Here is a 25170-nt window from a genome sequence, read left to right as displayed (position 1 = left end):
CATAGTGAGAGTTGGCCCATGCACCTCTGTAACATCTGTGATGTTGACATAGTCAAAGGTACTGGGATGAAGAAGCACCTTGAGATCCCTGAGCGTTTGCCTGACCCAAGTAGGTTGACCATAGGAGGAATAAGGACTGGCATGACATCTAGAATTGCAGGTATTGACGTTGCACCAGGGTGGAGCTGGCCTAATAAAAGGAAAACAGAAGATGGACTATTTATCTTCAGGACACGACAAGCCTTGGAGTCTCAAATCCCCGCCAGAGAAGAACCAGGTAGAGCAGTGGATGTAGACGAGCAGCGGTGGAAGTCTGGAGGAGGTGGAGCAGGTAACCACCTCCCTGCAGTCCTGAAGAACTGCACCGTGGCATGGCAGTGACCAGGTGGAACAAATGGTCTGCTGTCAGCACTGAGTATGGGAAGCAGAGAAGCAGACACAGAGCACTAAAGCCAGCGCACCAAGCGATAAGGAATTCTGATGCTGCCATCAAGATGCCTGATCCCAGGAGGCACCACATGCAACCCGATCCCATTGCCAGGTACCGGTAAGGTTGGGAGCCCTAGTAGCGACAAAGGGCAGGCGGCATGAGGGTCTTACATCAGAGAAATGCTTCTTCGGCCCAGTGGCCTAAGGAAAACCACGGAACACCAGAGAATGATCTAGGACTCAAACCGAGAAGCGTGGCATCTTCCTCGTATCAGTACTTGGTGAGAGAGTGAGCCAAAGGAGCTGAACTGAAGAGTGAGAGAAACTGGGGTCTGGGAACCCAACCACTAAGCGAGGTATATTCCTCATGGTCATACTTGGCAGGAGAGTGAACCAAGTGGGTGAAACCAAAGAGTAGGAGAAACCAGGGATTGGGACCCGAAATCAGAATATATCAATAAGGCCCTGTGGGAAAAAGCCCACTCCCACCCCAGACAAGGTAGGGAACACATACACACACACATAGATATATTTTTTTAGAGCTTTGCAAAATTAGAAAGGAATGTGAACGTCCCAACATGAGCAAGGGCAGAGGTTTTGAGGTGCCAAAATGCTAGCTGAGATTTAGCACAATAGCTCCCCCCAAGAAAATGGCCATCCCATTAGAACTGCAAGATGCCCACGAGCAAAACTCCTAAATCCTTCACTATTTAGACTGATTAGTGGCACCTGCAGGAAACCCAGGCATGCCCCTCGGGAGGAGCAGCTGATAAAGGGGGAACAAAGAACAACACGGTCCATGTTGTGTACCAGGGAGAACAAAGGGAGATGCCAACTGATATAAAATTGTGACGTGGGGGCATGGTGGGGGCTACTATGTGTCTGGAATGAGAAAAGAGTTGCTTTATCCACAACGACTAAAAAAAGAACAGAGACGGACCTCAAGATCTGCCTGTTGAATACTCGATCACTAAACAAACATGCAATATGCATCCACAATCTGATTCTGGAAGAAAAACTGGATATAACATGCATTACAGAGATTTGGCTGCATGAGCCTATAGGCCCCACCTGCTCGACCACAGTTCCAGAAGGGTACTCTGTCCACTATATGAATAGGGAGTCCGGACAAGGGGGGGAGTCGCTATGATAGTAAGAGACTCCATCCACATGTTCTTGCCCAAAACGGTGTGCATGGGATGTGATGTCCTACACATGAAAGGCACACCGTCAGACAATAGTAGTCTTAACATAATCCTAGTGTACATACCACCCTTCCTGACATATGACTTTAATGAGGAGCTCACCTAGCAACTCAATCTTTTGAAGGGACCAAATACAGGCACTTTAGTCTTGTGGGATCTCAACCGATGGCGAGGGTATCTCAAGGATAAAGAAGCAATTAGTCTGGAAATGGCAATGAACAATATTAGCTATCAGGTTCTGAACTCTGAGCCCACCATGGCTAATGGTAATCAGCTTGATTGGGTGGTAACACAACATCTAGAGACAAGCGACTACAAGACAATGCCATGTATTTGGATGGACCACTGTAGAGTTACTTTTCTCTTGACCCTGATACCCCAAACAAAATGAGGCCAATGGGCCCAAGAGGGTGCACTGTCGGAATTACAAAAGGATAGAAAGTATTCACCTAGAGCAATGCATGAATGAACACACGGAAGAGGACACTTGAGATATCATAATGACAAGTCTGTCCTACCACGTTAAGAAGTTGGTGGACCTGAAGGCTCCATTACTGCTGTCCAAATTAATCAGACACAATATTAAACACCAACAGTGGTTCAATTCTGAACTCTCAGGGATGAAGAAGGAAAACAAGTAGAAGAGAAAACAGGCGGCTAAAGAAAACCTCAGTAATCAATAAGAAACACTGGAGCGAATGTGAGAAATCATACAAAATAAGCATCAGAGAAGCAAAGAAAAACTATTTTAACAGGCAAATCTTGTCTGCTGCTAATGTGACCAGCAAACTGTTTGACATCATCAAATCAATAGAGAAGCCCACAGCACTTGCACCGGAATTCGTATCTTCCCAGGATGAGTGTGATAAGGCACAGGCAGCCTTCTCCAATACGATCCTAAGAGCTAGGCAGTTGATAACATGCGCTCAAGCCAATAAGGATAAACGTGATCAGCCCATTGAGACTAATGTTAACAGCATGAAATCATTTAGTTTCAAGAAGATCACCACAGAAGATCTGTTAAAAACGTTATCCTCAATGAAGCCACTTCATGTGCGGAGTACATACTGCCCCTAAAATATTCTTAGAGAATGCCGATATTTTCACTCCCATACTCAGAAAGATAATCAATGCCTTCTTCTGAGACTAAGCAGTGCCTAATTGCATAAAAAAAGTAACTATCATACCACTGGTGAAGAAACCTTATCTTGATCAAAGAGACACAGGCAACTTAAGGCACATAATCAACTGCATTTTCATCCTGAAGGTTATGGACAAAGTAGCCATGACGCAACTGCAGGCATATGTTGAGGCCAACAAGATACTCCATCAACAACAATCTGGCTTTTGTGCTGCTCACAGCACGGAGACAGCCATGCTCGATCTTCAGACTAAAATGTTGTGCATAATAGATAAGGGAAATGCAGTTTTACTCATTCTTCTTGATCTAAGCGCTGCCTTTGACCTCTTGGATCATGATCTAATTAAGCAAGCATTGGAGAAAACAGCTAATTGCTCCAAGAAGGCAACCAGCTGGATAACCTAATTCTTAACAGATAGGAAATCAAGAGGGCAATGGGGAGACAAATGTTCTTAAGAAACTGACATTCTCTGCGCTGTCCTGCAAGGAACAAGCATATCACTGCTGCTCTTCAACTTTTACCTGGCGTTCCTGTGTCTAGTCCTGGACAAAATCAACGCCTTTTTCACCAACTATGCTCACAACACTTATCTGGTGGTGGAGTTAAGTGGGGACTATGAGAATGATAGTGAAACAGTAACAACATTATACAACATAGTTGAATCTTGGATGGATCAAAATTGAATGTGCCTGAATGGCAAGAAAACTGAGTTGATGGTTTTTGGGTCCCACCAAGCCAAGGCTAAACTTACCCACAATATGAGTCCTTCCTGATCAAAGAAACTCACATCCAGGTATCGGGTAAGGTAAAAACATTGGGGATGATGTTGGAAGCCTCTATGAGTGTGGATGCCGAAGCACTATATGTGAGCAAAAATTGCTCCTACTACTGCAGGCTACTGAGAGCCATCAAACCTTTTTTGACTGAAGAAAATTGTGCTACCATAGCAAGAGCGACTATACTTTTACGCCTGGATTACGGAAAGGCACTTATTTTAGAGGCCAACAAACAATGTGTGGCGAACTATCAACAAATCCAGAACAATACTGTTAGGATAGTCAAACAAAAATCTGAGTCAGAGCACGTCAGCAGTGCCAGAAGGCAGTTGCATTGGTTAAATGTAGAAGACAGAGTCAATTCAAGGCATTGACCTTTGCCCACAAATGTCTTTACGGGAAAGCACCAGCTCACCTTAAATCTAAGATCAACCACAACATACCAAGGCGAGCATTAAGGTCATCATCCTTGGGGACCGTTGCTGTTGCACCGCACAGGTGCTCCAATGTATTCAGAAAAGCTTTCCCGATAGTAGCAGCAGGTAAATGGAATAAATTACCAGTAAATCTGATACTTGAGTCTAAATACCTATCATTTTGAAATAAAATTGAAAACTCAACTGTTTAAGTAAATCTAATCATCAATGCAGCCAGGCAGTTATTTGCTTCTTGTTTGGTTGTACCAAGTGTCTTGTGTTAGTGTCTTAGTCATGTTTGTCTCCTTCAAGTGTCTTCATGTTGCACCCGATGCTTGCGAGCTTCTGGCACGTTACAAATAAAACATGAATAAATTATTTAATTTAAAAAGTACCAGTCTGACCTTGAAGCTGTCCACTGAAATCATGCAGATGGCCAGGTGACAATCACGTGATCAGGCCTTAGGAAGGACAGTGTTCTGAGTAACTTAACCAATCACCTAACAACAACCCAAGGTGAAGAAATCGAATCCCATGTGTGAAGCAGTCTGAGGAGAAGATTACTTGACCAATGCGGGTCTATATGTGAATATTAGCATGCAAATAGTCAGCATCCAACGAGGGTGGGGGATGAATGCTGTACAGTGAACACGTCACAAATAATGATTTCTACAGTTATAATGCTCTGTTTCCTTTGTTGCAGTAGTGACTTATAATACCTTGAAACCATTTCCTTTTTGTTTACAAATATAGCTCTTGTTCTTCTCACAAAAGGATGCACCAAGCCTTTTTCCCTAGTGGGTTGTTATTTTTCAGGGATTACCCCGCACCAAGTAAAAGGGAGTTGCATAATCAAGTCTGTAACATATGATAGTGGAAACTACTGCTGCCTGACTGGCCCCAGGTGGAAAAAGTAGAACTTTTATAAGCACCCTCAGATGAAAGAAACAACTACTAATCACCATATTTACCTGGGGAGATGGACAAACAATTGTCCATATGCACCCTGGATATAAAAAAAAGCCAAGGGTTGGAGACATGCAACCATAGTAACCAGCCAAAAAGACCAGGTTCTATTACTAACAAACAAACCAAAAAATGAAGACCTCTGTTATGTATGAGTTAAGATAAAAAAGAAGTTGATCATAACTTCGTAGTGAAAAGATAAATTGTTGCTTGTCTCCCTTCATCCATAGCAAGATCTGCATGTTGGCCAAATAAGAATAACAAACAAAGCCATATACTCCGATCAACTTAATCATCAGGCACATACAAATATTAAAAAGGCGCTATCTAATGATTTCTATCTTGGGAATATAATTACATTTTTAGGGTTTTATTTGTTTACGAACACCTATTCCTGATGTAATACACTCTAACCATGATAATTCCACCACATAATCTGGGGAAACAAACAGGCTGTTTTTAATCTAAATATTTTGTTTTACTTAAAATCATAACTGAAGAAATTAGAGAACAACATCTCACAGTTCAGAGAAAGGAAAACAAATCCTCCCTGCTGTTGTCTTAATTATCAATATCCAACTTATTTTACATACTCACCCCAAAATATCAATGACTATTCCAGAATGCAATGTGATAATAGTGGGGGTTACTAAAAATGAAATACTCAGTTTTAAATAACAATATCTCAGAAGAAACAAAATAATTTGGGGGAAATAATTATGTTAAGGGTTTATCATATTGTACCAGAAATCTATGTAATTTCTAAATAATGTTAATAATACATTAGAAGTATTGCCACAATATGGTGGTCTGAGATATCGGTTTCTATATCAACATTATGAACGCGATTTGGCTCAGGTTTCCCTGTTGAAATGTCTGGAAAACATTAACAGGTTGAAGCTTTTACTTTGGAGCTCAAAAATTAAAATGGAAGAGGTATTAACAAAATAATAGTAATTGACATTAGGACTCACTTAAGGCAGAATCCATTAATTTCTGGGCAATATAACAATGATCATACATTTATGTTATTTTCTTGGGAATAAAGGGGAGTAACCAACCGCCTTTCCTATTCACTCTCAGGAAAAAACTCTAGTCTGGATTTGTGTATCTGAACTATGCTTTTGCCAGGTGACAAAGTACATCAATCTTTGCAAACAATATGCTGTATTCCACATTCAAAAACCCAGATATTTTTGTCTGTGAAAGCACAGGGTTATAATTAATCATTTGTTACTGACTGGGAAAAAAATGACATGCACAATTATAGACTTTCTCTTCTCCTCCTATGCCTGCGGCTGACTCACACTCTGACATTTTCCTCTCTAACATGCATCTTTCTATCTCCAACACAATGGATGTCCTTGCCCCTGTCATGAGAATTCGCCTGAAGCCTACCTCCAAGTGCAACTCTTGGTATGACTCCAATCTCGTCACCCTGAAACGCAAGTGTAGGTTGGCTGAGAGGAAGGGGAGGGCATCGGATAACTCCTCTGAAAAAACTGTTCTGCCGCCTGCTCCAAAGGCAATACAGACTCTCTTTCCTGACCAAGAAGAGAGCCTCCATCCAAGCTTTGCAACTTTGTAGCCTCTAATAACACTGCCAAACTCTTCAAAATCTGCAAGGAGCTGGTCAATTCTTCTGCATTTTCCAACTCTCCTGTTCCCTCCGAGGCCCTCTGCATGGCTCTGGCTTCTCACTTCACCACTAAAACTCATCCTGTCCTCTCTTTCTTCTTCCTCACCCCCTACCTTTCTTGACCCTATTTAGCCACCTCACCCTCTCTTTCTCCTCTTTCTCCCAGACCACTTCTGAAAAGGTTTCTAGACAAGTCCATGCTCCACTGCTCCTCCAGAACCATCAAGGACCACATTGACACCCTCACTCCAGCCTTGGTAGACATTTGAAATCACTCTTTTGCCCCTAGAACTTTCCCATATCCCTCAAGCACTCCCCTGTGCACCCCCTCCTGAAAAAAAGCCTTCTGCAGATCCTTCCTGTCTGGCAAACTTCTGTCTGATCTCTGTCACTCCTTTCCTGGGCAAACTCCTGGAAAAGCTGGCCATCTCCCAGCTTACTCTCCACACTGAACATGTTGGTTATCTCCATGACCATCAGTCTGGCTTCAGAGCAGCATGTGGCACAGAAGACCCGTGAAGATCTGCCCACTAATCTCAATTCTAGCATTCCATCGGTCCTCATCCCTTTGGATCTTTCTTCTGCTTTCGACACAGTCAATAATGCCATACTGATCAATTATCTCCTTGAGAACCTGGGCAGCATGAATTACGCCCTGGCTTGTTTGACCTCCTTTCCCCTGGATCGGCCCTCAGGTCCAAGTTGGGACCTTTGTGTCCACCAACTCTCTCTCCACTTGTGGTGTTCCCCAAGGCTCTAACCTCTCACCCTGCATCTTCAATGTCTGCTTGGCCCCCCTGACACACGTATCTCTACCTTGTCCTCTAACTTTTGGTCTTATTTGGATGACACTCAGCTCTCCTTGGGGCTACCATGAGTCTTGTCTACTCTCTTGCTCATTCCTGTCTATCCATGATTCAGGAGTGGTGTGCCTCCAATGATCTCTGCCTTAATGCCAGTAAGACTGAGATCCTTCTAATTGGGACCCCTGCTCCCATTTTCCCTCTCTCACTCTGGCTGCCCTCCTTGGGCCCTCTTGCTTCGCCTTCCTGTGAGGCTAAAAACTTTGGTGTTATCTTTGACTCCACTCTCTCTTTTTCCCATCACTTCACAGACCTTGCCAAGAAGGTCCACTACCAGCTTCACCTCCTCAGAGCTACTCTTCCTTTCGTCACTTTCCCCTAGAAGCTCACTGTCTCCAGAGTGCTGGCTCTCTCTAGGCTGGACTACTGCAACAGCCCCTTTCTCAATCTGTCTTCCTCTACTCTCTGCCCTCTGCAAATCCAGAACAGGAATACAAAACATTTCCTTGGCCTCAAGCCCAGGGACTGTATCTCTCCAACCCAGAAATCTATCCACTGGCTCCCAGTGGCTGCAAGTATCAAGTTGAAGACCCTCTGCATCGTCCACAAGGCTTTCTGGGGCTGGGGCCTGCACTACATCCAACTCTCTCTTCCTAAACACCTTCTTTCTCGAGCCCTTTGCTCAGCCACCTCCAACTCTCTGAGGGTCAGATGCTTCACCAGGAAGAGAGTGGGGTATATATCTCTCTCCTCTGCAGGTGCCTCCCTCTGGAATGGCCTCCCCGCCCTTCTCAGACGTGCTCCCCCCTTGAGCAGTAGCCGTGCACTGCCTACAGGCATTCCGCACAATAGGGGCTGTATCTAGAACCCTACAGACCCCTACATTCCTACACTTATCCAGAACCGCGTTGCCTGGCTGCACTTAGTCAGGGCATTTCTTCACTCTTCCCTCCCCCTGGATCTTCACCTCTCCCTCCACCCTGCACTTTGTGTCTCGCACTTGCACAATCTGAATGAAACAAGACCTAGTAAGATCATTTGATTTGTCCTCCTCTTGTCTTCCCACCCTTGTTTTGTCTTGGCGAGAAACACTTGCGTAAAGGGCACGTTATAAATGACTTAGCATTTCATGGGCTCCTTAAATTACATTTAATTTCTATTTGTAATTTTTTTTATTTATTGGAACATTGGACTCTCATGAGAAAGGGCACCACATTCAGCCCCATCTGGGAAAGTCCTTCTTAAGGAGATTGTTCATCAGCTACATCCAGACGTAACCCCAATCGTCAATGAAAAAGGCTTTCTTCCTTTTCTGTTTTCACAATGCTCCCCCTCTTACTGCCCATTGAGTTATTCCTTTCATAAGGGGATGTAAAATAAAACCTGGACTGGAGTATGTATTCTCATAATATCCGGTATGACTATTTGATGTTAATTTTTTTTTTTTTTTTGCGTGTATCAATTTTATGATTTTGCAAAGTGGTTTACTTCATTCTCTTCACTTCTATGTACTTTAGTTTCAGTTTCAGTGTAGACGTTTTATGTCGTTTTTGTGCATTCATCCAGTGCAACTTTTAAAATTTTTGTCGTTGCTATGGACCATAAAGTTCTTGACCCACTCATTAAGCGGACCCACCACACTTCTTCGTCGTATTGGGAGAAAGGTTCAAGTAGGGGGCCAAGAAAAGCTTTTCTCCATTTGGTGGTCTTTGGGCATTTTAAGAGAAGGTGTTTCACTGACTCCTTTTCAGATTCGCTTTTGCACAAGCGACATTGATTTGTGGCAGAAAGGCCCCTTATCGCCCGGATTTCGTTGGTTGGGAGTAAGTTCAACCTTGCCCTAAGTAGGGTTGAACGTAGAGCTTTGTCCGGAAATCTTTTGAATATTTCGAGCGTGGCATCCAGTTTCTTTAGGTTGAGGAGACAGGTGGTTTAGAAGTTTGTTTTTTCAGCCGTAGTGTGGGTTTCTATCCAGTCTTCTTGGTCCATTTTCTTTTTCACTTTGGTAGGGTTGCCGATCAGTGTCTCTTCTGAGCAGGCGATGTTGTCCAGGGTGGTTCTTTGTTTAAATGCCCATGTGGTCAGCATCTTGCACGTACCGTTGAGCATTTCAGTATTTATCAAGTTGTAAAGTGGGGGGGATTCCTGCATGAGTATTTTCCTGAAGAGTGACATTTCTCCTGCCTCTTTTGCTGCTTCCAAAGATCGGAGGCCTAGTTTGCGTCTAATGCCTGCGATTGGTGTTGAATCCGGTAATTGGAGGAACTTCCGCCAGAAGTATCCCTTCAGTTTGGCCCATATCGCAGTGGGGAGAGTGGGTTGTGCTTCTCCTCCGTAGACCAGGCAGGGGACCACCTTTCCTTTGTAAAATTTCAGGACCAGTAACAGAGAAAACCGTCCATACTTTCTGTCGATGACCCGTGCCTGTGTTGTCAGTTTACGAGTTTTTTCCCACAGATGCTTTTGCGCTGCGACTTCTGATTTGGAGCTATCCATCATCACACCAAGATATTTAAAGTGTTTTACGACCTCTAATGCAGCTTTTTCAATGTGCCAGATCGGCTTCTTTTTTTGCCTCTTCCCGGATGGTTGTTCCAGTATCAGAATTTTTGTCTTTTCCTTATTAATCTCCAGGTTGTTTGTGGATATGTAGGAAGCCAGATTGTCTAGTTGTCTTTGTAGACCAATTTCTGTCTGGTCGAGGAGGATTATATCATCGGCATAAAGAAGTCGAGCTAGAGGCGTTTGGCCGATTTTTGGAGGGAACGATCTTGTTTGGTTTGCGCTTTCTTTATAGTCCCCCAAAAAAGAGATGAACAAAGCAGGCGCCAGGGGGCATCCCTGCTTAACCCCTCTGAATGTTGGAATGACTTCAGAGAGTAGACCTTGATGGTTCAGTTTAACTCTTATGGAGGTTTTTGTATGGAGAGCTTTGATGGGCTCCAGTAGGGACCCCGGGCAGTTCCAGGCAGAACGTTTGGACCATAGTAACTCTCTGTCGACTTGGTCAAAGGCCTGGGTCAGGTCTATGAAGGCTAAGAAGACTCTTCCAGGGCCTTCCATAAGTTTGCTCTTCAGGATGCTGAAGATCAGAATGTTGACTTGGGTTCCGCAGTTTTTCATGAAGCCCGCTTGAAAAGGGTCGTTGCATTTGGCCGATTTAGCCCAGGTTTGAAAGTTCCTTTGTATGAGCGAGCCATAGATCTTTCCAATGGTATCCAACAAAGCGATTGGGCAGTAGTTTGCCGGAGCCGACCTGTCACCTTTCTTGTAAACTGCGGGCAACAACTGAGGTAGACCAAGAGACTGGGATTGATCTGGACAAGGTACAGTTTTGGAAGACTTGACTAATAAAGGTCGCCCATTCAGACGGGTGGTTTTTCAAGTCGATTTCAAGTTTGAAAGTGGACGAGAAGTGAGCTGTCCAGGCAGCCTCTGCGACACAGTTTGATGTCGAGGACGACGTCTTGTTATCGTTCTTTTTTATCAGTTGCCAAAAAGTGCCGGAATGTTTGTCTGCTAGTTTCTTTAGCATTTCTTCTGCGTCTTTCTGGTATAGAGCTGATCGGTGGAATCTTAGCCAGGATTTGTAGTTTTTCTGCTCTAGCAAGTAGATTTTATCTGCATCGCTCGTTTTTAAATTTGCCGTTTGTCTCTTCAGTTTCCTGAGTTCTCGCCTTTTGAGTACTAGATCTAAGTTGTACTCGTGCAGCGGGTTTGTTGCAGCCTTCCTTTTTTCTGTGCTTTTGAGTAATATGGAATCAGCAGCGGTTGGTAGTCTGCTATATAAGTTGTACCTCCAGATTCTCTGTATTCCTGCCGTTCGTAATTTCTCGTCAGTTCTCTAATCTTTTCACTCGTAAGTCTGAGTCGGTTTCCTTGGGCAGTGGGTTCTAGGACTTCAGACAGGAGTATTCTTGTGCTGTTCTCCGATGGCCAGCTGATTTTCAGGATGTTGTGATCGCTCTCAGTTGTTCGCAATGTTTCAAATGAACCCAACCGTGCTAGCATGGCCTTAGATGTGTTGATATAATCTATAGTCCCCTTTTGTGCACCTCTTTCCCAGGACGGGATGGGATTTTCTGGTAGGAGAGCTTCCTCGATGTTGTGGAGGTTTCTGGTATTCATAAGTGTCTGCCATTTTTCCCCACGGGACACGGCCTTAGTTTTTTCTCTCAGGTTGATGGTTTTTTGTCCCTTTTTTGGACAGGTCGCAATCAGGTCGCCACTTATTATGATTTGTGCTTCTTCGTATGATGATAGGATTCCGTCAATCTCTGTTTCGATGATATTGAGGAATTTCTCATCGGTGATGGACTGTGGGTTCCAGTACGTGGTGATTATGGCCAGCAGTTTGGTCTCCTTTTGGTTTTCTTTTCCAATTTTATGTTTCTCTGACCTGACTTCAGAAGGGGAAGCCCATTCCACAAGCACCGCTAGGTGGTTTTGACTTGCGGCCAGACGCTTCTTAATTGTGAGACCGGTTCCGTTCCGAACTGCCACCAAAAGTCCAGAGGACGGGCAACCCAGCCGACCCTTACTAGCTGCCGCGACCATGACGGAAAAACCATCAATTCCAGGTTTGTCGAGGAGCCATGTTTCTTGAAGTGTAATGATGTCGTATTCGGCGAGGTTCACTTCGCCTGGTCTGGTAAGGTGATTGCATCCTCTTGTATTCCAGGACATCATTGTGATATCAGAGCAAACTTTAGACTTTGTGTGGTGTGAAGCTGCTAAAATTGAGAGTTGCATTGTGTCTCTGGTTGGCAGGCTCACCTGGGTTGGTTGCTATTTTTTCGCTGAGGACTTTGGTGCTTTGGGCAGCCACGCTAATAATTGTTTTATGGGAGCAAATGAGGACGAAATATTTGATGATTGTGAGGTTGACTGTGAGCTTGTCTCTTCGTTTGTAGTGGTGCTCTTGAAGTTTCTTGGGGGTTTAGATAGGCCTTTTGAAGTATAGCTTGTGGTGAATTCTTCTCTTTCTATCGCCGATGAGGTATGGCTTTCTTTTCTTTTTGTGTCTAAGCCCTCTTTGGCTGAGTCATGTGAAGGAGCAGTCTGTTGGCTTGTAGATTTGGCAGGGTCGCGAGAATTCCAGTTTGTTTTTTTTGCAGACTGATTTTTGGCGTACTTTGTCTGTTAGGACTGTTTGGCTTATTCCGTCTTCTTGAGCTGTCCGGACTTCTTCTGCTTCTTGGATTCCGGTAGTCGATGTCCCTTACTTCCGCCTCTTTGTGATGGTCTTTTGTTGAAGGTGGACGGTTTCTCATTTCTTGTGGGCCTCTCGGAATTCTAAGGGAGTTAACTTGTGACTCTTCCTCCTTCCTCCCGAAGTCCACTCTGTCGCCTGCGTTGGGGATTTAGGCATAATGCCTTTGGTAGGCTTTTTTTGTTTTTCAAAGGGCCAGTTCTGTGGATCTGCTGCGTTCGACGGTGATGAGTGGGTAGTTAAATTCATAAAGTTATCATCTCTCAAGAAGTCTTCCATTGTAATTGGGGACTTACATGGATTTACCGGGATAGAAGTTACCATCTGTTGAGCATCCGATGGTATAGGTCTCTGCGATGCGTTTACCTTGTGGGCTTTTGTTTTTGGCCTGACTGAAGGGCCCGTTTGGATCAACATGGGCTGTGAGTCTCTTTGTGTACGGGATTCTATGTCTTTGTCGGACTGCAGCGGCGCCTTTGCTGGATCGACCCTGTTTGAGGGCGTTGATACATCTTCCCTGGTTTTCGAATGGTTCCTGGATTCCTCCAATTTTGCTGGTTGACCTTTTGGTTGTTGGTGCTGGGTACTGGGACCCCAAGCTCCTTTTTCTGTCAAAGGTACAGTGGATGTGGCCGGGAGCACAGGCAAGAGCTGGCTTTTTTTTTGTTTGTTTTGAGGAGCAGATGAGTTGGTTGAAGACGACTTGTTTTCCAGCGCTTGTTGATTAGATGTCAGCTGTTGCCCAAATAGGAAGGCAGTTTCTGTTTGGGATCCTTGATCGGTTGAGTCTATGATCTCGATGGGTCTCTGCTTTGACAGCTTCGGTGTAGAGGGCGGTCTAGAAGACATAAGCAGAATCTTGTTGAAAAGTTCAGAGTCTAACTTTTCTTTTGCTGCGATATACCCTTCCAGATAAATCAGTTTCGTGTGGGTCATTGCGAGCAAGGTTGTTTGGTCTTTTAGAGAGTCACGTATTGCCTCGTATAGCTTGCCAAACGGGGCTAAAGCGATGGTGATCGCGGACATGAGAGTTGTTATGTCTAATCACTTGGGAGGTGATTCTTTCTGAGTTTCATCTTGATTAAGGTCTCCTAAATTGCTGTTTCTTCTTGGTGTAGCTCGGGGCGGTGTCGGGGTGGGGGTCGGATTTTGCTCCCGTCTCTTCTCCCTTACTCTCCAACTTAAATCCTTGTCAATTGGAGATAAGTTCGCTGATTGTGGAGGGAAGCTTATGGGAGAGCTTGACTGGTTTCCCGTTGCTTTGCCCTGATTAGGGGATGCAGAGAAAGGATCATTTTCAGCTACAGGGGCGCTTGCTCTCTCTGCTTGGCCCTTGTTAGGCGAAAGGGGTTGCAGCAGCAACAGTGGAGTCGGGAAAGGCAATGACAAAGGAGACAGTCTAGGTAAATTCTGAGTGTCGGTCCCCACAGTTTTACACTTTATGTGGTCCGTGGACTTCTTCGGAGTTGTTGGCATTTCCGGGACTGGTGGGGTTGTTTGTGACGAAAATGTCTTATTGACCTCTCCTTCGCATGGCAAAGTAGGCAAACTATTTGTTTTATTAGGCTGGTTGAAGCCTATTAGGACTGACGTATTTTGGGTTTGAGCTGTAGAATGCTCAAAGGTAACTTCAAGTATCTCAGCGTCCGTGAGTTCTTGTAGGACATCATATTTTCTTTTCCCTTGGCTGACAAAGTATTCCTTCAGGGAATGACATAGCACTGTTTTAGACAAGGACTTCAAGGCGGATGTTTTTTTTTCTTTTTTTTTTTTATTGTTCTGGGTGTTTTGCTGCGTGGATTTTGATTTTCTTAACACTGCTGAGTGTGTCGCCTTAAACCCAGGTTTAGATTTGCAATTTTTATTTTTCTTTGGAGGCGAGGTCGCAGAAAGCGAGGTAGAAGACTCCAAGGTCTCCAGTTCTTCGATATCGCCGACTGTTTGGACGTTTGATTCCAAAAATGAGGCTTGTGGCTTTGTCCTTTCTGACGTTTCCAGTTTGTTTTTTTCCGAGCCCCTCTTGGCTCTGCGTTCGCCTGGGGGCGGAGCCGCATCCTCACAGGCGTGGAACATAACCGCCGTCCGCCTCTGTTCCGATGACGTTCCCAGTCTCACCACTCCTTCCTGTGCCGCTTGTGTAACGGCGAGGGCCAAGATCGGGAGGTCGACCGGGAGCTCTGCTTCGTCCGGTGTTGGGTCTCGAGCAACCATAGATGGCGAGGTGGACACGGTAAGTGACAGATGATTTGAGGGCTCCAGCCCATAGTCCTGAGACAGTTTGTTCGTCAACCCGGCTGGACAACTCGAACCGGCAGGCATAACCCTCGCAGTCCGCCCTTTGGCGGGCTGTACTGGGGACGAGCCGGGAGTTTGTGCCGCCGAGGGGTGTGCTTGTTTTGAAGGCATGACCTTTGGTGGGTTCATAATGTCTCTCGATGTAGCTTCCTGCTCGGGGTTTGTCGAGCTCCTCGGGGTGATAAAATCAGCCCTACTCGAGGTTGCTGGATCGGGGGAGGTCTGAGGGGGAGGGGTGGGGGACCCCCAGGCCATAGAAGTATCCGCAGATAAGAGCCCGCAGTTTATTTTCCCTGGGATGCGTACATCTTTCGGTGCTTTGGGCTCCTTGGTGAGAGATAGAATCAGGGGGGGCAACCCCGAGACCCCGGAGTCAATCGGGGTGAGGAGGGCCTGGTTGAGTCAGGTCTGTTGTTAGATACACTAGCGCTCCGCATCCAGCGCCGATCTTCCTCTCGGTCCTGGTCCTGCTAAGGTTTTCGAATCATAGTAGCCTGGCTGCTCGTCCTGCCCACGGACTGCCACAGACTGCAGCTACTCAACTCTGCTGCCAACTCCGCGGCCGCTCCGCGGTTGTAGTGGGGTTTTATGGTCCATTCACTTAGACTGGATACTGCAACTGAAGAGAGACTTCGTCTCTGTAGAGGAGGACAGAGTAGACTGCCACAGACTGCAGCTACTCAACTCTGCTGCCAACTCCGATGTTAATTTGACCTATATATTCATATTTGTAAGAATATTATAACTCAGAAGACATTCTTTGTTTAAGTTATGGCTTGCATAACAAAGTCATTAAATAATGAAAATTAATTATAACTAATACATTTTATTGAATCCTTTTAACATGAATGTGATCAGCACTTTTCTGCTAAAAGCTCTATTTTCCTATGTCTAATCAGACAACACATGTTTCTTAAGTCAGAGTTGTACTCTTAGCATGCATTATTCCCTGCACATCTCTAGCATACAACGTATATTTCAATTACATGTGCTGGTAGGGTTTTGGTATAAAGAAAGATGTACAAAAGGCACTTTTACTTTGTTGATTTTAATGGAGCAGATGCATTATTTTACTCTGACTGGTCAGATGTCAGACACTTGCTTCTTTGAATTTGCCATAATTAGTTTGGACTGCATTTGAACATTTAATTTTAGTTGTATTTGTATTCTTGATTTCCATTTAAACCTTACACAATGGAACGATACAAAATATTAACCTACACTATATAGAACTAGAGAATGTTCAAATGAGCCACATACAAACACATCTAGCAGTATCAAAATTATGCTAATAAAGCATCCCCTTTTAAAACTAGTGTACAATGTGCTAAAAAGGTACATGTGCATAGGAGCCTTTAACATCATTTCAAAATAAGCATATCAAATGTATCCTATATACAGATTGTGATAGAGAGTTTAAAAGTACAATTGAATGTCTGCTATAGATCCGGTCCCAAAGACACAACCATGGAGTACAGTCCATATGAACTAAACGTCTGTCAAAATAGATAATTCTTAAATTGATGAGTGCTTCACAGAAAATAACCAGATGTTTTAAGGTTTCTAAAAGGACGCAAGGAGTCCATCATGTCAAGGTGCCCCCACAAACAAATATTATCTCTCATTTAGAGAAGATTACAATCTAAATCTCATAATCTCCTAATAGAAGAGCTCTCTCATGGAGAAACATAGCGAATTAAGTAGGGATCAGCTTGTGTTCCATTGCAAGATCTGATGTGTGTGTGTGTGTGTGTGTATTTTTTTTATATTTCAGCACTTCATGCACAAACCCTGTTGCTTTAAACTATTTTTCTGCAGGTTCAAATTCTCATTTTCAGCACATAAAGATTGCTTGTTCCCACCTTACTATATTTACAATTCTCATATTGATAATTAGGAGGGGGATCAATAAATGTTTTACAAAGAAGAAGATGATTACATAATAGTCTAATGTTCAGAGCGGTAATGCCCAATTCGAAATTAATTATAGTCATCGGAACTCCATTAGGTAAAGATAAAATACCTTTTCCTAAAAAACCTTCTAATAATGTCAAAATCATATCAAACAACAACTGGTAGATTTCCAGATGGTAAGTTAAAGATATACTTACTCTCCTTTGATAGAAGGTTATTGCCAGAAGTATGGAACATTTCCAAAATCTAGTAAGGACATTTTTTATTTGTGACAAAAATGAGATGCTTTATTCTTTAAATGGCTGATTATGTACTTTTTATTATGTTGTGTATGGATCTTACAACCAAGGTATTTCATTCATTCAGCATTTCTAATTTCTAGCTCAATAATCACAATATTTTCCTGATCATTTTTCTTCCAGCAGTAAAGTGATGAACCTTGGTTTTCCCAGTATTTATGCCGAGGTTATTTGTAACAGGACAGTTTTCAAAAGTAGTTATTAATCTCTGCAATCCTAATCGGGTATAATCTAATGAAACAATATCATCCACATAGGACAGGCCCATCAATTTAGTACCATACATTTTAGGTGATATGAAAACAGCTTTCGTTAGTACATGCCCTATGTCCGATAAGTACGAATTAAAAAGGGATGGTGCCAGTATATACTGTTTCGCAATCCTCGGCATGTTGGTATTTCCTTCATGACTTTCCCTGACAAATTCAATCTAATCTTAAATTTGTAACCAAATGGAGATACATTCATGTATTTTATCAATGATTAGAAATACCCCAGTATTTAAATTTGGACCATAAGCTATTCCAATTTACTTTGTTGAAGACCAAAGATAAGTCTATACTATCATCATATACACTGGGGATCACTTTCTGTCAAGTCAGTGGTTGAATGTTGTCCAGGATCATACTAGTAAACTTAGTTCCAAACCCCTTATGAAAACCTACATGATTATCTTTTAAAATATCCTTCACGTAGGCCCAGTGATTTAATTTCTTTAGCAAAAAGGACACAAAGACAAGCTCTCTTCCAGGTGACAGTGGTTTGTTTTTCTCTTAAACATTTTTAAAAAGAAGATTAAACGTTTTAGCCCACATAATAGGACTGTGCTTGAACAACGTGTTACAAATGCCATGGGCGCGCGCCTTGCTGCTCTTATTAATAATAAGAACAATGTGTCCACATCAGTCAGTGACCATGCTTCATCTGTTACACCATAAAAATGTTGTTCGAGTGAGCCGCATATCAATCGGTATAGGTAACCCAAACTGATTGAAGAATTGGATTATCTTGATAAACTAACAGTGACCTGTCCAGGGAGTTAGCCATTTTCCAATAATTACAGTCCGATTTTTCCATTATGCATCTCAGAATTTGTTTCCCTTTCCTGTTAGACAAGGTTGTTTCAAAGCATTTTGACCTTATTTTAGTTTTTTTCACGATTGATGCACGTCTTCCATTTTCTCAACCCATGGCACGTTACTCTTAATATTGTATATAGTACATGAATTTAGCTCTCTCTTAAATGTTTGAATTTCCATGTTAAAAACGTAGGGTGCGTGACTGAAGATTTGCATATTAAAGCATTACCTATGTAAGCAGGGACATTTAAAGTGGTACACATTTCAACTATATCTTTCATTGAAATTAAGTCTGAATGCAACTTCAATCTTAAATTAGATCAATTTATGATATGGGATATCCATGTAAATCTGTTTCTTCCCGTGGAGAGAACGCTCCATGTTTTAAATAAGTCTGTGATCTACTTTTTAATATTGGTCAAGGTAAGCGAGAAATCATGCATGGACCCTTAAGATTATCATATACCGAACACACATATTCTTACCTGACTGTCTAATCCAAGGAATATGAGCATCATGAAGAACAAAGCAGCCCAAAGTGGAGCAAGTGGCATCATTGTTACTGCTTTTGGATAAGCAATGAATGCAAGTCCTGGGCCTAGAAAGAAGAACACATTACAAATTAGAGTTGGTAAAATAGTTTTTATAAATACCAGATCAGCTAAAAGAGAAAAACCACTAGATTCAAAGGGTGTTTAAATAGGGACATAATTCCACCGAAATGCCTGGGGTAGCAGAAGTGAAATCACATGACCCTTGACCTCTGAGGCCATCACACGAAATGATGCCATTTTACCCTACCCCAAGTGACAACACAGGACGTGATGGCACATGACCTTTCACCCTTCACAAAATGGGAAGTGGCATCAAATAGCATTGTTCCTCAGTACACTAAGAAATATATGGTTACAATATCACTGTAATATGATATACATGTACATTCCATACAAGAATGGATCACCATATGTAGCATTAATATCAGTGTGTATAGGCCCATATTACCAAATTACTGAGAACGTAAGCAAGCATCCAACATGGCAACCTGGACTATTGTACATCATCACCCGGGCTAGACTGTAAACTGACAGAGCATCTCGAAGAGGCCTATACTCCAAAGCGCAGCCATCCAGTGCCTGCCAATTGTATCACCACAAAATGGCTACAGCTACTGGCCAACACAAGTACAAGCAAAACAATGATGGTCTAGAGGGTTGCCTAGAGCTGTGCCAGTGGTTATTTGTTAAGTAACCCACAGTTGTTTTTTTGTTAGATTGGAGATAGAGGGGAAGGATGTGTTGCAAGTCACAGTAATTGCAGTTTTAAAAAAATGTTAAAAGTGAGACGTGAGTTGGAGGTAGATATATATTTTAATTAAGAAATATTACCTTTGCTGGGGGGCATTTCCTGAATGGGTAATGCCCTCCCCCCTGCAAGGTTAATATTGCTATTAGTACCCCGGCACATTGTAAAAGGTTAAAAGTAGATTTTTTGTTAAGTTGAGAAATGAAGTGTTCGCCATTTCTCAAAAGAAACACAAAATAAGATGGGTGTCAAGGATCGGGGAGAAGGGTACTGTTCGTATTCCCTTCTCTTTTTCCATGGTGGCTATTCACACATCAGGGACGTGCCGGGAACAGTACTAGTCCTGGCACCGGCAAGGGATAACAATGCAAGGTTAGTGGGGCAGGGATTCAATGGGGGCTAAATATGTGGAAAAGGGGGGTTTGAGGTGAGTGATGGGATGCAGGGGCACAGGGGAACACTTACCTGATTATCCGGCAGGGGAAGATGGCAGACTCCAGCTCCAAAGAGGCTCAGAGCATGGGCTTTACAATGTGGTAAAGCCCCCGTTCTGACCCTCCTCATTGACAGGGAGGCTGAAGCCACATCCCCAACGGGTACTGCTAAAATGGATGACTGCAAAAAAAATCAAGGGACTGATTGATAAATGTCATGAGACTACTCGATTTCATAGGTATTAGGCTTGTGAGGGGTTGGGGCTGCCAAATGTTTGTAAATTAAAATTGCCAGAGGTGGTTTGTTATTTCAGAGTGTATCCAGCATGTGTATTCATTACGGTTCAACTGAATCGGGTGCGTGTTAAGCACCAGATTGATTGAAAATTGCAGTTTCAACCCCAGCAGTTGGAACTGAGATGTTCATATACACCCATTTATTAGCATATGTGCAGAGAGACATTAATTGATATTTGAACACACATTGAGACTCCTTTCACACAGATGTAACGTAGTGTACTAGGGCAGGATTGGGTTATGCACCGGTTGGCATCACTGCTTCTATGAAGAGAATCACAATTATCACAAATAACCATGACTGAAGGGCACCTTTTGAGATAGTGAGAGGGAAAGGCAGATGTGAGGAAAGTTCATACCTTTGTCTTCCTTGTGCTTCTTCTTGTTTTTGTTCTTTTCAATTTGTAGCACCTAAATTATATAGTTCTATAGCACTGGATGTCTATCTTTGCTCTTCCTTACCTCTGTTTAAAAAATGAGAAAGACAAACCTATGCCTGCCAACATTTTCCAAGAAACCACAAGTCCTTTGAGTCCCAGCTAGGCAGTTCAAGATGGCCACATCACATATGTACAGTACCCCCTCCATGAGAAGTGGAGTCTGTACCGATGTAATATGGCCTTCTTGGAGTGACCAAATCGCATTTGGTCATTGCAAGATGAATGGGGTTTGATAGTCGCCTTGGAACATCAGACACCACTCAATGAGAAGTGGAGATGTGGCAGGACTGTCTTGGACAGCCTATCTGGAATTCAATGGACTCATGTTCACTCAGGAAATGCTGTTGGCAGGCATTGTTTTGTTTTTACTGGACCTGCTTGAAAGTGAACATTTAGACATTCAGGCTGTGTGGTTCAAAAACCTTCAACTATGCATATGTCTGGGCAAATCCAGGTGGATTGTGGTGCTGCTCCAGCCACTGCAGCAGTTCTATGTGGTGTGAATACCAGTTAGTTAAGATGGTTCTCATATAGCTATGCACCATGATCCATGTTTTTTTTAGTTGCTTATGTGTACATTCGCCCTTGCTTAATTGATGTTTTGGCAGGTATTTACATTTGGTCAGTACAGGTGGACATACTAAATAGGGATGCTGACCGCATGTTAGTTGGGGCAAGATGGGCAGTCTTGTACTGGGACTGCTTGGAACTATAGTGGTTGATTTGAGGTGTGCAGTAATGGTAAGGGCCAGTAATTAGGTCGCTCCAAGTTGCCTGACAGCTCACTGAAATGTCACCTTAGTGTGTTAGGGATATCCCTGCTTCCCTGCTCAGCTTCACTTAATATGTCTGCCTGTCAGCTACAGTGGACCCTCATGACTGGTACTATAGTACAGATCAATTTGATTGGATTATATCTATCAGGATTGCCACCACTCAGTTTCCCTTTCGTAGGATGATTCTATTTCTGGTTGTTAATTGCACACAATTTGATATGCTGTTACCTTTCAATGTTTGAAGCAACAAGCAAGCAAACAAGCAACAAGTAAACAATGATTCCTCTAGGTACTTTGGTAGTTAGACTAATTCCAGCTTTTTGGCAGTAATTACACATAAAATAGTTGCTGTTAAAGTGAAGGATTGCATTTGGCAGGGGTGTATAAAAAAGTCTACTTAAAACAATTCTCTCTTAGAAAGGGTGGTCTGCTGACCAGATCGCCTTTCAACCAACACCATGCCAAAAGCATATTGTACACCTGTGCCCTGTTGAATCTGTATCCTGGCCCACAGCACCTGCTCTCCAGTGGCACAGAGCCGTTTCAGTAAGGAGAGGTGCCCTCTGTCAGCTACAGTGACAGTCAAGTCATTATAGCGAAGGGCTGCATTTGAACTTAGCCTCACACCAGAGTGCTGCATGCAAGAAGGTCCTTTGATGCAATTGCCAAGGGAAGGGGATGAAGTTAGTTTACAAAGTAGGAGATTAGCATAGCTGTGGGATGATTCCAACATCTTGTTTTTTCTCTATTTCACTCTTCCTTCTTGTCCCCTCCACTTCCTTTAAAACACAAATAATTTTTGGCATGATGTCAGATGGCAAAGACCACTTGTCTCAAGAACGGAGATTAGATCCCTTAAAGCAGCCTTGCTTCAGTTCAATCACCTGTGGATTGTTGGCTTTAAAGGAAGGGGTCTCCCACTCCTTCTTAAATTCACTCCTGAATATACACATGAAGAAGAACTCTTTTGATCTGTTTTGGAGTGTACATTTTTTCAAAGTCCTCCGCCAGCGAGGTGATGACTGAATGTCGAAGGCAGAGGTGAGCTTTTTTTCTCTACCCATTCCCAGTGCACATTGGGGTGACCTGCTGCTGGCGCAAGACCTGCATCTCTGCTAGTCACACTGCCACACAGAACCTAATTGTGGTGAAGGATTTCTGAGAGTCTGTGCAAGTCTTCCCTGCTTTGAGAGTCTGAGAACAAGGACTACACTTGTCCCTGAGACCATCTAAACGGGACTGACAGTTCCATGAGAGCCAAGACAGCTAGGATTCCTGTGTTTTCACCATCGGAACATTGCAAGCTATGATATGAGCTGTGGTTTGGGCCTTTTAGACCACATCAGAATAACATGACCCTGCCTTTGCCACTCGACTGATCTTCAGGCTGTGGAATTAAACACTTTAACAAGTTCACTGCCGCACCACACCAGCTCAGTAAGCTGCTGCTTTGACTTGAATTTTAAGTTCTTCTTTGCATCTGCCATAAATGAATCACATTTCAACCATCAGCATTTTTGCTGTCGATCTATATCAACAGTCAAACTGACTGCGGTGGCTTGCGCAAACAGCGACCATTGAACCACTAACTCGAACTGTGCATCCAGTAACCAACATTTTCACCATCGAACCGACCAGTGAATCAATCCTAGTCGCCTTCAGGATCAGTACTCTCATCGAGCCAACCGCATAATAAAGCAGATGCAGACACCATCATCTTCATCTTCGAACCGACTGCCAAACCAATGCTTGTAGCCCTCATGATCCACTGTTCTTCAAACCACAGTGAAATTCAGCTCATCCCTGGCTTTACACCACTCCCCGCCAGAACAACACATTAAAACCTGCTTTGAACCGCACAAATTGTACCCAGAAGCCTGGCTCGCTATTGTTGAACTGCTAAGACCAGCCAAAGGCATTATTGGCTGGTAACTGACCCTTCTGTCTTTTTCTGGGCACTAGTTACTAGCCAGGTCACCTTTAATCTGTTTTTTACTCAGGAACTTATTTATTTTAAGATCATTATGGTTATTTATTGCCTTTCTCTCCCTGTTTACCCAGAGTGCTGCATCTTTCGATCTTTGCATAATCTCTGTTCTTTCCACAGGGGTGGGATGTATTTTGTGTCATGTTTTTCAATGTAGGTATTATTGCAGATGGTGTGTTTAATGAAAGTTTATATACTTTTATGGAACCTCAATTGGACATTTTCTCTATTTTAGACTGTTATTCTGTGTTGTTTGCACATTCACACCTCTCTTGCAAGTATAGCCTTCCTTCTGCCCATGTTACTACTAAAGGTGAAGAAGCTATATCTCTTAATTGTGCCTATTTCATCTTTGTGATTGTGTCATTCTTATTTTATACAAGTGTGAGGGCTCAGTAGGCTGTTTAGCCATTACTGATGATTCATGCTGCTAATTGCACACAATGGAATGGCTGTAATGGTAATTCCATATAACAGAATTACTGTCTACTTTATTATAAAACTTGCAATGTGACTTTATATGTTGAGAACTGTTTCCTCGTCACTAAACCGCAGTTGATTTGTTTTTAATTGTTTGAACACATACACTTTTTAAACTTTTTGTACCCGTTTTTTATGTTGTTGACTGTTGTATTATTATGAAAAGTGCCTTCGATAAAAGCATTATATCAATTGAAATAAAACATTATAAAAAGGTTTAGAGCATATAGACAGTGTGTGCGCAGAAATAGTTTCATAATGGTTTAGCAAACATATGCATTTCTTCAGCAGCGATGTGACATGGTGCAAGATGGGTAGATTTGGTTAGGACGTCCTTGGCGCCAGGGCCTTTGTGAGTAGAATCAACATGTTAAGATATTACACATATTTGAAAAAAACACATGCACACATTTAGTGTGTTCTGGCAGCAAATTTGTAGAGATAATTGTGTATTATTTGAGTAAACATTCTGGATTTGGTCGGAGGAAGTCACATGAAAAGTTACTTGGTAGTGTATGTGCAGAGATTATGTCATACTATTTGAGCAAACATCACATTCCCTTGTGCTGTGTTAGGATGTAGAGGGATAGGTGCAGATTGCTTTATGCCTCGCAGAGTTTGAGAGGAAAAATACTATATTTATATTGAACTCTTATAGAAAAAAACACATATAATAGACCAATTTAGAATTTGTTTTGGAGTTGATGGAAGATGTACATTTTTTTTGTGTATTCAAACTGAATGTAGGTAGATAATTACGCACTATGTGACCAAACCTCATGATTCCGTTCACTGTGTTTTATTGTTATTACTATATTAAAATGTTAAATTGATATTGAAACCTTTAATGAATTGGTAAAGCAAATTGGCCCTCATGTTACAAAACCTAGGGTTGTAGGCAAAACCGAGTCCGTGAGGACTAAGGCTTGGTAAGACAAGGATTGTCATAGGGATAAGAACGTGTTATTAAGAGAAATAAAAGAGCCGAAAGAACATACATCTGATAGAGTAATGTCCCAAAGAAAAAAATATAAACATACTCTGCTTCTCAAAAAAAGAGGCATCCAAGATCTGGCCTGGCAGTGTTTCCAGGTAGCTGCCACAAGACAAATAAACAAGAATTCTGGCTGTTACATTAACCAAAGAAAGTAATTATTCAGAAAACCTTTAATGAAGATAGTTGTTTACCATCATTTTAGTGTATTGTATGCAGCAGAACTTCCCAATGAAATTGTGTCAGGGGTGCATCCCTGTTCTGAGGTTTACAATGATGCTCTGA

The 25170-nt window shown here is 42.7% G+C and overlaps 1 protein-coding gene across 1 annotated transcript in view; it reads right to left on the bottom strand.

Moving 5' to 3' along the window:
- SLC6A11 (solute carrier family 6 member 11) overlaps positions 1-25170 on the bottom strand; it is a 1097166-nt gene that overhangs the window by 231676 nt on the left and 840320 nt on the right. Inside the window, exon 10 of the mRNA XM_069643914.1 lies at positions 18661-18773. Within this exon, the coding sequence (XP_069500015.1) occupies positions 18661-18773 (113 nt within the window). The remainder of the gene's footprint in view (positions 1-18660; positions 18774-25170) is intronic.

The sequence above is a fragment of the Ambystoma mexicanum genome, chromosome 2p (genome assembly GCF_040938575.1).
Source record: "Ambystoma mexicanum isolate Mex_15411 chromosome 2p, UKY_AmexF1_1, whole genome shotgun sequence".
NCBI lineage: Eukaryota > Metazoa > Chordata > Amphibia > Caudata > Ambystomatidae > Ambystoma > Ambystoma mexicanum.
The sequence above is the reverse complement of the archived record's forward strand: the minus strand, read 5'-3'. Positions and strand labels throughout refer to the sequence as shown.